Source organism: Pleurodeles waltl, chromosome 5 (assembly GCF_031143425.1).
Source record: "Pleurodeles waltl isolate 20211129_DDA chromosome 5, aPleWal1.hap1.20221129, whole genome shotgun sequence".
In the NCBI taxonomy this organism is placed as follows: Eukaryota; Metazoa; Chordata; class Amphibia; order Caudata; family Salamandridae; genus Pleurodeles; species Pleurodeles waltl.
In genome coordinates, this window is record NC_090444.1 from 423,913,717 (window position 1) to 423,928,708 (window position 14,992).

Genomic DNA, 14,992 nt, shown 5'->3' on the forward strand with positions numbered 1-14,992 from the left:
CAAGGCACAGGTTTCGCGGTCAGTTGCCTCAACAAATTACCCAGCTATTTACGTTACTAACTTTTCGGAAAATGTGTGTTTTAATTCAGTCTGTGTGATTACCAGATTTTTGAGCTTGTGTGTGTGCAATAGTGGTATATTTTTATGGAAATCCCTTGTGTAACGGGTGCTTTTGTTCTACAAGTTGACAGCCAATCCTGAATACAGTAGATTGAAATTGTCTTTATTCAGTTATGCTATACGAACAGCATCTTTTCTTTGGTGACTAACAATTTCCAAGAAGGAAAATGGAAAACCTCCTAGGCGACCCACCAATAAAGTCTTGTATTGCTTTTCAGTTTATAGCCTCAACATCCAGTAGTTTTATTTTGAGAGTTTCCACCCGATCATGGAGTGTGTGCTTGCCTTCGATTTGAGTCCTAACAGCCGCAGCCTTGAGTTTTTCTCTGGAGCAGAAAATGTACTACGTTCCACCATGGTGACCCTCAACTTGTACATTTGAGCAGCTATAAGCAAAGAATATTAAACTATTTCCTGGCATAGTTAGATTAATTTTCCCAGATAAAAAATGAGGTACATCAAAGTGCCATATATTTACAAAGGCTACTTCAGTTGGTGGATGTGACCTATTTTTTTCTCTCAAAGTACACTAAGAGAAGGGTTTACAGGAAAATGGATAAATCAGTGCCAGCAATTTGGTCCGTATATGACAATTTGTAGGTCTTCATAGTCTTTTAAACTTGCTGCAAGCTTTCCAGTGTCTAATCGAATCATTTATCTGCATTTGTAAACACTCCATCTGGGTTATCTCCATTAATAATTTCATAAATACTACAGGACTAGCATGATCACAGAATACTGGTAAAAACAATATACAATATTTAAAAAAAACACATTTGCAGCCTTGTAACAGAGGCTTCTTAGTGAATTAAGTTTGGCCTAATACTCATGAGCCCACAGCACCCACTGAGGACTTTCCCAGTCACAAGTTCTTCTTGAAGCTTCTTGAGAGGCAGCCACATACCCAGATGGGGGTGTATCAGTTACAAATGTTCCAGTTAACCTTGATAGATCTTCATTATACCTACTGGAATAGAATTGCAAGCAGTGCTCCTTTAGGAGATGAAGAGTAAGAGGAGTCATGATAGAGGTTAATGTAGCCAGTTCGTAAATGCAGATTTCCTAAAGTGTAAAGTGCTTTTGTATCAGCCTCCATTAAGTAATTAAGGGACAATCTGTAGGCAGATCTTGAGGCAGTGAAAACACTTTAAAAATGGCTTTGTTGACCAAGAGGATGCTGGTGCGATCTTCCCTAAATAGCGTGACCTAAAGCTTTCCTCCAAAGTTGTCATTTGGCATTAAATAAAATAAATACACAAAACTATCTGTATGGATATTGCTTGTGATACAGGAGCCCTGATACCTACAGTAGGAGACAAAACTATGTTTATTTGACTCTTATTTCCTAATACCTCAATACCCAGGCATCCACTTAACATCTGAGATAAGATTGAAAACCTTGTTTTTAAGGGGGAGGGGTTGCAAAGATAATACTCAAATAATCTGCTTCATTTATACTTCATTGAAATCTGAGGCTGATTTGGAGGGATAGAAGGGTGATTGCATAGGGACATAACTATGAAAAACCATGCACGGTGTCACAGTAGCAAAAGCTTGTATCTTACAGACTCACTCAGCTGAAAGTTCTAGCTATTAGAAATGCTAGCATCCCGTTATTATGCTTTTAAGTATGGCCTGTGTATTGGTTTATTTAAGGGATATATTCGTAAAATGAAAACTAAATTGAGCTTCCAAGGAGGTGGCCTCTTGGCTGGCAGAAGCTTTGTAAAGACTGTATAAAAAATAAGTAAATGAATTTAAAACACTGCTTGCTGTATTTTCAGATACTGGCAAAAGTAAAGACAACCTTTTACATGCAACATATAACAGATTTGGCGGGTCTGATTACTTCGGACACCTCAGTGGGCTCTATCCCTTCTGAAAACACCTGATACAGAATCTTTCGTATTTGACAGTGTAGGACTTCCTCTTGGGAGGTGTCTGTTTCTGAAAAGTTCTGTATGCCCTCTGGAGGAACTACGTAAAAAGAGTTAGAATCTTGTTCAGGTTACCTTCTGGATTATCCTTGTTATGAGGAGAATAGGAAGAAAGGCCTACAGTAATGCCCCTGACTATGGAAAATGATGTGACTTTCTGGAGATACCCCATTTTCCTTAATTAAAGAGGTTTGGAAATTGTGTGACTTCTATTGTAACAATTATTTCTACCCCTGTTAATCCTTTTCTCAAAGCTCAATGCATAGATCCCCTGATCTATTACTTTGTGGTTGTGTTGTCCAAAGCCTTTCCTCTTTCATAAGTGGAAAAGCTGTTGTGACTTCCATCTTATTTCTCCTCTGTTGGAGAACAGGACTTCTGAAATGTGGTCCTAAACTTTGAGTAATAACTTTCCCATCTCACCAGTTTCTTCTTGATTAATCAATTGATGGTCAAGACATTCCTGAAGCAATGCTGAATAAATTCTGCAGGACCTCATGCCTATCAAGTTATCATGAATGGAACACTTTTCCTGTCTGTAGCAGAAAAGGCTCCCAAGAAAGCTATTCTCTTTGGCAAGACCCAAATAGACACTTTCCAATACACTGGCAGTCTCAGAAAATGTTTGAGATGCTGCATTTTAAGTAATTGTAGTGTCCCTTTTTAGGTGGTTTACCTGATGCACCAGCCATCCAGTGTGCAAAGATAAAGATGATAGTTTTCAGAGAAGAGCAGTCCCCACTTTTTATATAACTTGAAAAATTTCCTGGCTGAATCTGGGCCGAAAATTACCTTGAACAGAGGTAGAGATCCTACTTAAAATATTATGTATTCCCAGTGTGAAGGGTCTGTGGTATATGGAATAAAAGCATTCTTGCAGGGTAAATATCCCTTTTGACTACAAATAATTATTCGGTGCAGAGCTAGCATTCTTAGGTACATTCCTTGGCATATTGAATAAATAAAGATAAAGAATAGCTCTGAAGCATATTTTCCCAAGAAGCTATTCTAAGAATACTGTTTTGTTTATTACTGCCTGCTGGCCTCTTGTGATGTAACCATCTTGCAGGTGTAGATTTAGATACAACTTGGTGGTATCTTTGCCACACTTGGGTCACGTGTTGTAATGACTTGAAATTAATATATCAAACACTCATGGCTCTGGAGGTTTCTGATTCCTGCATAAACATTTTACTCTGTTGTGATCATGAGTCTTAGTCATAACTTACATGGCTAACAGCAACAAAGTTTAACTTTTAGTGAGGGGAAAACTGAGGGTTGCTGATGGAAGAAAGAGCCTCTCTCCTTTTCTGTAAGTATATCTGGGGTTTCTGCTGTTTAAAAGGCAGTATCTGACTTATTTAAAAATTGTTTCCTCTGATGTAAATGCGGTAATTTTGAGTCAGACCTTCCTTTCTATACACACCGCTGTATATATTACAGACTTAATACTCATCTGGATTACAGACTTTGAAAAACCCAACACTAAAGACACATTATTTTTAGGTGGCATAGTGAACTTCAGAGTTTTATACATCTATAAGTGGTGCAGAGGAGATTAGATATTCAGCAGCTCTGCTGCTTTCCTAGTGACCCATATTAAGACACAATGTCATTCAGAGGGGTTGGTCTTTTGGATCTATCACTGATATCTGATAGACTTCTAGTTGCAGATTTCTTACCTTAGAATTTTCCCAAGGCGTCAGACTGGATCTGGAGATTTTTTCTTTGAGCAATACCCTTGCGTGTCAGTAGGTGGTGTCCATCGAATCCGCGGCCGTCGTTGGTGTCATAGTCGCTGTGATGACATCGGGAGTAGTACTTAGACGCCACCTCAGTGCAGTGACATCAGTTCTTTTCTTTCTGCGCCACGCGCTGATCCAGAGATAGCTACCCTGGTCTCTTTTTGACCGACTTCGACCTTTTGTTGAGTTTTTTATGGTGCGTCAAGGATGTCCCCGAAGACTGGTTTCAAACCATACGAGGATTGTCACTGCATGATGTTGGTGGCAGAGCCGCATCAGGTCTGTTTGTAGTGCCTGGAGCACAACCACAACCTGAAGTCATGCTCCGAGTGTCTTGTGGGAGCGGTCACTCAAGCTAGGTCCCGGTCTCACTTGAGGGGAAGGTCTCGAGCCCGGTTGCGGAGCCACCACCATTCTTCTTCCTCAGAGTCTTCGGGACAAGGTAGGAAGAAAAAGTCGGAGATCCCGCCACCCTTCGGCTTCACCCCTTCACTCAGCTGATGCGATGCGGGAGGAGGACTCAAGGCCTCAGTCTTCGGAGCCTGCTTCTCGGTCCGCTCCACGCTTCTCCATGTTTTCGGGAGCCGGAGCAACCCCTGCCTAATTAAGAGTTTTATGAGGCCATGCACCTCATTTTTGGGCACCCCGACCCTTATACGGTGCCTTTGGACCGAAGGGGTTCGGTCGGGGGGGGGTGGGCCTTTGGGTTCTGCACTGGAGGCTTCAGTTCTGGCCACTGAGGTCCCCTCCGGATCTGCTCTCGGATCTGCATCGGCGCCAGTCGTACCATTGAGACCTTCCCTGGTCCCGGTTCGATTGTCAACACTCCTGACGTTAGTGGTGCCTACCATCAACGTCGACCTGATGCTCATCCCAGACGACTCAGACCGGAGTCTGCCGCCTCTGTGTTAAGTGGGGCCTATTCACCCCAGGTCAAATTCTGAACCTTTTTTCTTATGAGTACGAACTTGGGCCTGGACTCGTATGAATACCAGGTTGACCCTAATCTGGACTGGTCACAGGAGGTGAGCTAGGCCAGTGGCCGGAACAATTCTCCAGATGCTGGCATGCTGTCTCCTCCTACCGTGGCTACTGCGGAGGGAGCAACTTATTCTATGGTGGTTAGTAGGGAACTGAAAAGGCTGGAACAATTTGGGAAGGAGATGTTTACTTCCTCCAGTCTCTTGCTGCGGTCCGCGAACACCGCATGCCTTATGGGCCGCTATACCCACTCTCTGTGGGATATGGTTGCACAAGTTCTGCCACACATACCAGAGGAGGCCCCTGCTATCGTCTTCCAAGCTGTCACTGATGGGAGAGATGCAGCTAAGTTCACAATCAGATGTGGGCTGGACACAACTGGCTCGCTAGGTAGATCGGTTGCGACGATAGTGGCCTTGAGGCGCCAGGCCTGGTTGCGTACAACAGTTTTTTCAGGGTTGTCCAACAGACACTTATGGACGTGCTCTTTGATGGCTCCTGTCTCTTTGAAGACAAGGAGGATTCTGCTTTGGTGATGTTCAAGGACTCCTAGGCTATGGCTCGGTCCCTCTGCCTTTCCACTGCTCCTCACCCCCAGCAGTCGGCTTTTCGCCCCTTTTGTGGCCACGGAAGAGGCTCCCTGCCGCGTCTTTATCCCAGCCACCGTGCCACCCATGCTGTTAATCCGCTGCGTGGCTGGGGACGCGGATTCCCACGTGGGCATGGGACAGGGAACCGGAGGTCTGCCTAGCCCACACCTACCCCTGCTGCAGCCTCCAAACCCTCCTAGTAAGTCCCTCACTCCAGTCAAGTTGGTGGCAGGATTCGCCATTTCCTGCCCTACTGGAATCCATCACTACGGACAGGTGGGTTTTGCAGATCGTTCGAAAGGGCTACTCCCTTCCCTTTGAATCTGCCCCACCAGCCATGCCTCCATCAGTCAGCCGTATTCAGGAGGATCATTTGACACTTCTCCACCAGGAAGTTGTGGCTCTCATGGCCAAGGGAGCCACAGAGAAGGTCCCTTCGCCAGAAGTAGGTCGTGGTTGTTATTCCAAGGGCTTATGTCCTATCCTAGACCTTTGGGATCTCAATCTCTTCCTCAAGAAGGAGGAATTCAAAATGCTCACCCTGGCTCAGGTCCTGTCTGCCTTGAACCCAGGAGACTGGATGGTAGCATTGGACTTGCAGGACGCTTATTTCCGTTTCCACATCCCCATCCTGCCTACCCACAGACGTTACCTATGATTCTTGGTAGGTCACGAGCACTTTCAATTTACCATGCTCCCCTTTAGCCTTACCAGTGCTCCTCGGGTGTTCACAAAAGTGATGGAAGTGGTTGCAGCTCACCTGTGCAGGTTGAGGGTTTCAGTCTTTTCCCTACCTCGACGACTGTCAGTTGAAGGCGGCTCCAGAAAGTCGCCTCCCACCTTCAGATTACGGCGAATCTCCTGCACCTGCTGGGGTTCACTATAAACATGCCAAAGTCACACCTGACTCCCTCTCAGACGCTCCCTTTCATTGGAGCTGGCCTATCCTCCTGAAAAGCGAGTCCAAGATATTCAGGCTATGATTCCGATCTTTCAGCCTCTGTCTTTGGTTTTGGTGAGACTGACTGAGGTTGCCTGTCCTAATGGCCTCCTGCATCTTGCTATTGACACATGCCAGGTGGCAAATGCGGGCTCTGCAGGGGGACTTGAAGTTCCAGTGGGCGCAGCATGTAGGAAATCTCGCTGATATGGTCCAAATCTCAGAGGGGACTGCGAAAGACCTGCAGTAGTGGCTTTTGGATCCGCATTGGGTCCACAGCAGATTCCTCTCCCTTCCCCAGCCCGATCTATTCCCAGTGACAGATGTGTCACATCTGGGATGGGGCGGCCACATGGGAGAGGCGGAGATCAGAGACCTCTGGTCTCTGGCAGAGTCTGGGCTCCATATCAATTTTCTGGAGCTCCTGGTGATCAGGCTTGCACTGAAAGCAGTTCTTCTCTCTCTCAAAGGTAAAGTAGTGCAAGTGTCCACAGACAACACTACTGGCATGTGGTACTGCAATAAACAGGGCAGAGTAGGGTCCTGAACTCTTTATCAGGAAACACTACACCTCTCGACATGACTGGAACATCAGGACATTACCCTGGTGGTTCAGCATCTGGCGGGCTCTCTGAATGCCATAACAGACGAACTCAGCTGCTGATGCATAGCTGATCACGAATGGCGTCTCCATCATGAGGTGGCGCATGGTCTCTTGCAGCAGTGGGGAGAGCCTTGGTTAGATCTGTGCGCCTCCACAGACAATGCGCAATGTCAGCTGTTTTGCACATTGGATTTTCCAAGGCGGCACTCGCTCGGAGATGCTTTTCGTCTTGAGTGGAACTCTGCCTCCTTTACGCCTATACCACTTCAGCCCAGAGTTCTCAAGAAAATCAGAAACAACCAGGCCCAAGTTATCTTGGTGGCACTGGACTGGGCATGGAGAGTATGTTATCCCGAGCTATTGAGCATGGCCACGGATCCTCCACTCAGACTGCCTCTTCAGGAGGATTTTCTGTCGCAGCAGCAGGGGATGGTTCTCCACTCGAGCCTGTCCAATCTCCGCCTCAATGCGTGGAGATTGAGCGGCGGCAGTTGACAGCTTTTGACCTTCCACCCGAAGTCTGTGACGTTATCTTGGCAGCCATATGTCAGTCCCCCAAAACGGTATATGCCTGTTGCATAAATTTGTGGCATGGTGTACCAACAAATCTGTTCCCCTCGCTGCTCTTGTTTCTGAGGTTCTTCTGTTCATTCTTTCTTTAGCCCAGCAGGGCTCTGCTTTGGGCACCCTTAAAGGGTATTTATCGGCTATTTTGGCCTTTCTTGGGTTACCTGATCAGCCTTCAGTCTTTAAGTCTGCTGTTGTCAATCGCTTCCTTAAAGGTCTCACCCATTTGTTTCCTCCCACTCCATTTATCATGCCTCAGTGGGACCTCAGTCTTGTCCTTACTTTATTAATGTGTACTCCATTCGAACTAATGTACAATTGTCCCTTATGGCTCCTTACTTTCAAGACTTTTTCTTCTTGTCATCACTTGTGCTCGCAGAGTGAGCTAGCTTCAGGCTCTCTTCAAAGGCACCATACTTGTTTGTGCACCCTGCAAAGTGGTGTTGCGCACCAAAGCTTCCTTCCTTCCCAAGGTCGTTATGCCTTTTCACGTAGGCCAGTCCATCACCTTGCCTGTTTTTTACACGCCCCACATCCTTCTCATGAGGAGGAATGACTCCACCGTCTGGACCCAAAAAGAACGTTGGCATCCTATCTAAATCACACTAAAGTTTTCCGGGTGGACGATCAACCCTTTGGATGTGTGGGTGCAAAGAAAGGGAAGGCGGTGCAAAAACGCACTATCTCTCGATGCGTACTTCTTTGCATCAAGATGTGTTACTCTTTGGCCAAGAAGCAACCCCCTGAGTGCTTGCATGCTCATTCCACCAGAGCAACTGCTGCTTCCACTGCGTTAGCACGCAAAATTCCTGTCCTGGATATTTCCAGGCAGCTACGTGTGCATCCTTGCACAAGTTTTCTAAACATTACTGCCTGGACAGTCAGGTCCATTGGGATGGCTACTTTGGTCATTCAGTTCTGCAGGACTTTCTAGTATGATCTTGGTTTGCAGCCCACCTCCGAGGACGGCATTCCTTGGGTATCAATACTAAGGTAATGAATTGGCAACTAGAAGTCTCTATAAGATGTACAAGTTGCTTACCTCTGGTAATGATATATCTGGTAAAGACATATTCTAGTTCCAGATTCCTTACCAACGCACCCATCCACCCCGCTTGTGAACTGATTTCTAGGGACAGGGATTCCCCTTTCAGGGCCTTAGCTCTGGCGCACCAATCTTAGTGTTCTCAGCAGCTCTTTGCTTTGGTGTGGAAAGCAGTGAAAAGAAACTGACATCACTACGCTGAGGTGGCATCTATGTACTACTACCTACACCATCACGGCGACTACAACGCCAATGACCAACACACAAGGGTATTGCTCGAAGAAAAAATCTCCGGATCCATTCTGACGCCTGGGGGAAAATTCTAAGGTAAGGAATCTCCAACTAGACTGTGTCTCTACCAGATATACTGTTACTGAAGGTAAGTAACTTGTATGTCAGGGGATTAAGGCAATAATCCATTGAGTTGTATTCAGAAATATAGTCAGATGAGTGGATATTGAACTTATTTCTTAATATCAAACCTCAGCTGTACCTGATGAGTAATTTGGAGGGGGTTTCTCTTATGAGAGTTATTTTTTAATTACCGTTGTGAAATAGACTACTTTTTTGCATTTCTATTAAGAGATCAAATGTGTAGATGGCTGCATTATACAAGAATCACCAGCTTGCTCGATAGGAATTATGAAATAGGCCATTGATGCCACCAGCTTAGGTGAGATTAAAGACTTTTTCTAGTGGTTGTGTTGGTAGTGGAGTAATGTAAACTAGAACTGTTTTGACATCCGTGCCAAGTTCATTGCTGATGGTAAAAGTCTTGTGATCATAGGCGCAAGCAGAGTCTAGTGGCATTGAAGACTTCATTGGAAATGAGTGCTGATCTTGATTATTTTTTTTATTTCTTTTGTGATGTGTGCTTTTTGCTGGTAGACTGCACTTGATCTCTGAGCATAGGCAGGCACTGCATCGTTCAGCAGTGATGAATGAGGAAGTCAGATTGCAACCCACAAATCAAAGATCCTGAATAAAAATTCTATAAGAACAGTGTAGGAAAATGCCACTGTTGGCATGGTCACCCCTCACTTTTTGCCTAGTGTTGATGCCAGCTTTGATTAGAAGTGTGCTGTGATCCTGCTAACTAGGGCCCAGCACCAGTGTTCTTTCCCTAAAACTGTACCTTAGTTTCCACAATTGGCACAGCCCTGGCACACAGTTAAGCCCCTTGTAAAGGTACCCCTGGTACCAAGGGCCCTGTGGCCAGGGAAGGTCCCTAAGGGCTGCAGCATGCATTATGCCACCCTGCGGGACCCCTCACTCAGTACATGCACAGTGCTTTGCAGCTTATGTGAGCTGGTGGGGAGAAAGACAAAGTCCACATGGCACTCCCCTCAGAGTGCCATGCCCACAAACCACTGTCTGTGGCATGTCACCCCTGTAGCAGGCCTTACAGCCCTAAGGCAGGGTGCAGTATACCACGGGTGAGGGCATAGCTGCATGAGCAAGTAAATTCTTAGACATTGTAAGTGCAGAGTAGCCATACGAAGTATATGGTCTGGTAGTTTGTCATTACGAACTCCATAGCACCATAATGGCTACACTGAATACTGGGAAGTTTGGTATCAAACTTCTCAGCACAAGAAACCCACACTGATGCCAGTGTGTTATTTATTGAAAAATGCACACAGAGGGCATTTTAGAGATGCCCCCTGCAAGTTAGCCCAACGGCTAGTGCAAGGCTGACTGGTCTGTGCCAGCCTGCCACTTCCAGACGAGTTTCTGACCACATGGGGGGTGAGTGCCTTTGAGCACTCTGTGGTCAGAAACAAAGCCTGTCCTGGGTGGAGGTGCTTCACACCTGGCGGTGAGCCTCAAAGGCTCAAGCCTGGTGTTAGTGTCCCAGGGCACTCCAGCTAGTGCAGTTGCCCACCTCCCGGACGAGCAGCCACTTTTGGCAGCATGTCTGAAGCTATAATGACAAAAACAAGGAGAAGTCACCACACCCCCAGCCAGGTCCTCCCCTAAGGTGACCAGAGCTGAAGAGCACCACCCCCCCCCCCCCCTTGAGAAATCCTCCATCTTGCTTGGGAGGATTAGGACCAGTATGGATAGGGAAAGGGATGTACCTCCCTCCCCAGAGGGAGTGGGCACAAGGAGGGTGTAGCCACCCTCAGGGACAGTAGCCATTGGCCACTGCTCTCTGACCCTAACACACCCCTAAATTTAGTATTTAGGGGCGATCCTGAACCCAGCTCTTCAGATTCCTGACGACCTCAGGAAAGAAAGACTGCTGGGCTGAAATGCCCGCAGATAAGAGGAGACACCAACTGACTCGGCCCCATCCTACCAGGCTGTCTCCTTCTTCGAAAAGCTGCAAGAAAAGAAGCAAAGCATTCTGCAGGACCAGCGACCCCTGAAAAACCTCCAGGGGACTTCCTGAATCACTGAGGGCCAAGAAACTCCTGTGGGCAGCGGACCAGCCCAAAGAAAATACCAAGAAACCAACTTTAAAGGGACTCTCACCTCACTCCAGAAGCGTGAGTCCAACTACTCTGCACCGGACGCACCTGACCCGTGTCCAAAGAAACCAGCTATCCCGAGAGGACCCCCAGGCGAAACCGACGACGTGTCCATCCTGGGCTGACCGCAGCAGATCTTGAAGCTTTTGACTTCCAGCATTCCACCCACTGATCACACAAATTCACCATGCACAAGCCGAGCACTACCTCAGCAGGGGTTGGATGACCGAACCCAGAGCCCCCCAACAGGTCTCTCGCTACAACTGCCTGCCAGCCATGGTCGGCACTGACAAAAAGCCTAGAACCCCACTTTTGTGCCTCTGTTGGTGCTGAAAACACCTCATAATCCTCTGTTGTCCTTTGCGCAGACAGGTCTGCCGCCTACCTGTAGACACGAGACCCCGCCAAACTCTCCCCCTCAGCTGACATTGCCTTTCATCATGAAGTGATACGTGGGGTAGTTGTCTTCCATAAGATTGATCTACATACCATCCAGGAAAATTAAGACATCCTGTTCAAGGTGCTGTCCACCACACAGCGCTCCCTTCAGTTCCTGCCCATGCTCAAGGGCATGCTCAAAAATGCACCAGGCACCTTCAGGGAGTCGGCCAAGAGTGGATCAAAAATATAGACACAAGCCTCCCTACATCTGTGGACAGATGCGGCTGGACTGCCTGGTGGGCCACACATCAATCCAGGGCTCAAGGAAGTGATGATTCCTCCCCCATTAAAGAGAGCAAGTAAGATCTGCCACACATTGGGGGGGGTTGCAAATTCAATCTACTTATTCTCTCACTATGATAAAGCCCACTGGGACGAGATGTAGGAATTTCTCAAGCACCTCCCACACCAGTACAGACAGGGTGGCTGAGCTGGTCTCAGATGGTCAAGCTATCAAACACTACCATCCTGCGTGCCATTGATGCAGCTGATCCTGCAGTTGGGAAATGCATTCCAGTGTCCTTATTAGGGACCATGCTTGGCTGCGTGTCTCTGGCTTCAAGCCAGAAGTTTATCTACGTCTATTAAATCTGCTGTTCAATGGCAAACAGCTCTTCGGGCCGCAGGCTCATCAGAAGCTGGAGAAGATGAAAAAAGATACTGTCTTGGCAAAAGGCATGTGTGCTCTCCAGACACCTTCTCACTGAGGCTCCTATCGTAGGTCTCTGTACAGGGGGCAGTGGGTAGTCTAAAACCACCTCTTCTAATCCACCTGTCACTTGCCAGTAGCAGTCTACACAGTGTTACTCTAGGTGAGGTTACAGAGGAAATAAAGGCAGTAATGCACCTTCTTGGCATGATTGCCATAGTCCCCTATGTGCTCTTACACAGGCATCCTCTACAATAGTGCCCAGCCGCCCAGTGGTCACAGGCAGTTGATCTGGTGTTGATTTGGGCCAGCACCCCTCGCTCTCTGCACTGAAGAAACAGCAACATTCTGTCAAAAGGCAGGCCCTAACTGGGTGGAGGGAACTTTGTGACTCGAAAGATTTCTTAGAAGCAAAACAAGTTGAACTATTCCGAGCCCAATACTAGAAGGCATAAGTATGCAGAACATATGAATCTACAGCACTACATGACACAAACCGATGCTTACAGGGTAAGTAACATATTTCCTATGTTGAAGGGCAATGAATGGTGAATTCTAATAATGAACTTTGAGTGCCAGAAAACTTCCAAAACATTCAGGCCAGTTTCTCAAGTCGGAAAAATGTTTGAATATCAGATGGGTTCAATATACCGTTTTTCAAATTTGAGACCATATTTGCCTAGAATTTACTTTAGTTAAAATGAATAATGACTTGGTAGCATTTGTAAATATTTACTTTCATTCTTTAATTCTTTTATTACATGTTTGTATTCATGCAGAGTGTTAAAATTATAGTATATATATATATATAATTGTGTTCAATGGCATGTGTAGCTGCAGAATATATATATCTCACAAATAATTATTTTAATAACTCCACGTAGCTTTAATTTTTTTGTAATTTTCTTCTTTTTTTTCTTTATTACAGGATCCAATCTAAAATCCCTGGCCTGAAGCCCAAAGCAGAATAAAGAGCTTGAAACAAATCAATAGGAATTTTATCTTTGATGGGGTATATTCATTTTGGATTACACAGGAAGGCTAACCAAGGGGCAACGAACCCTTGATGTTTAAGTGCAGTTTCAGATCTTTATTTTTTAGCAAGTGTTTGAGGGAGGTCAACATGGGCAATGAAGGGAGGGATAGGTACCTGTTTTGATTGCCATTTGTTTTATCTTAAGTATTGTCAGCTGCTATGTACGGATTCAAAACTAATTTTTTTGTTTCTCCTGTGGGAAGCATTGGTTTGAACTAAAGCTTTTTAGAAAGCTGTACAATATGCTTCATCTGGGATAGTCTTGCCACGTTTTAATAAATCGTAGTGCAGGTTCAGCTGAGTGGGGTATACAAGTTCTTACGGATTGGACAATGTGTATGGTTTATAAAAATAAAAAAATGCAGGTTTTCTAAAAGGAGGTGGTAAGAAATGGTGCCATGAAAGGAGGAGTGAGAGATACCTTGCTTTTTTGGTAAGAGTATAGCTGTCTTGTGGCTTTGCTGTTGTATGATAATGCAGATATACATGCTGTTTCACAAAGCTTTCAACGTTTCAGCTTCTCCACGGCGCTTGATGTTTCAGAGAACCGACAGATTTTGACCAGCTTTGTAACACATTTGCTTGAAAACAACAAATATTTCTAAAAACACGTCTTTGTTAAAAAATAAAAGGCACCAACGCATAAAGAAACTTTGCAACTTGCACTTCATCGCACCAGTGTAGTTGATTTTAAGCAAACCCGTTTATTCACGTCAGTTAATATATGTGGATTAGAATGTTGAACACTGCAAAAATGTTATTTGGACATTACCAACATCGTGATGCAAGAAATTGCAAGTGAAGATTTTTACTACTGCAGTTTAAGCTGTGCTAATCTAATTCTGTGGAATGCATTGTGACTTGTAAAAAAGTATCAATAAAGCTTATAGACCTAACGTATTGGTTTGCTCTCCTCATTTTCACATCTTGTACCTTTCATAAATTCACTATGTGACATTATAAAGTGTTGCATTCTTGCATGTTCTTACTTCAGTAGGGAGTTAGAAACATCTTCATGAAATGGGAAGGAATGTCACCAGGCCCTTCCCTTAATGCAATCATCCGATCCTTTTGTCTACCTTCAAAGAAGTTAGTGTCCCTTATAGCTTGCCTTTTGCTTTTGCTTTGAATGCTATTAAAACAAACTTTGCTTTTCCATTAGTGACCAGTGGAACTGCCTGCAAGCACTAAGTGGTGGAACGAGAATAAGGAAACTCGCTATTATAAAAAGAACGTTTGCATTATACCAAGGACATAGAAGAAGATTGTTTTGCCAAGTTTACTTTAATCTCACTAAGCATTAGTGACACTTTACAGCTCAGACATTAAAAGTTACAAGCCACTATGAGAAAAGTATGATCAGGAAAAACCAATCCTATTTCAACAGTTTCAGTAAAGTCCAAAAGGGGAATAATAAGCCTCTTAGCAGCAATACACAGAACCCTTCTTCCATCCATATTTACTCCTGCTCCTCCCCTAGACATAGGACAAAATTACATTTTAGTATCTTCATTGGAGAGCATGACTTTACCAATACTTTGACAATATTGTAACTCCTGAATCATAAACCATCTTAAACCTCGCTTCCTTTGTCGCGCAGGCTCTCATTTTTATAACGAGACTACTGGATTTTGAGCAGCAAGATCGTCCACAGTGTGGGAGGCTGAGTCTGACCCACGGTGGGTGGCACCTGTCAATCCAAATCCGGGCTTTGCTCCGGCTAACTAGCAGTGCCTCATCTCTCCCGGAAGGTAGGGATGATTGGGCAGCCGAGCGCATGACACATTGTACCTCACAGGGAAGTCGTGGTCACTCAGGTCGCATCCGGTTCTCTCATTCACAATTCGATCTCTTATATAAATG

At 45.3% G+C, this 14,992-nt stretch overlaps 1 protein-coding gene across 2 annotated transcripts in view; it reads left to right on the forward strand.

Annotated features, from left to right (window-relative positions):
- The window catches only part of RTN4 (reticulon 4), a 232,787-nt gene extending 218,762 nt beyond the window's left edge, over positions 1-14,025 (forward strand). For both annotated transcript variants that reach the window (XM_069234184.1, XM_069234185.1), the window contains exon 9: positions 13,022-14,025. In XM_069234184.1, the coding sequence (XP_069090285.1) occupies positions 13,022-13,064 (43 nt within the window). In that variant the 3' untranslated portion in view covers positions 13,065-14,025. The remainder of the gene's footprint in view (positions 1-13,021) is intronic.
- The last annotated feature ends 967 nt before the right edge of the window (positions 14,026-14,992 follow it).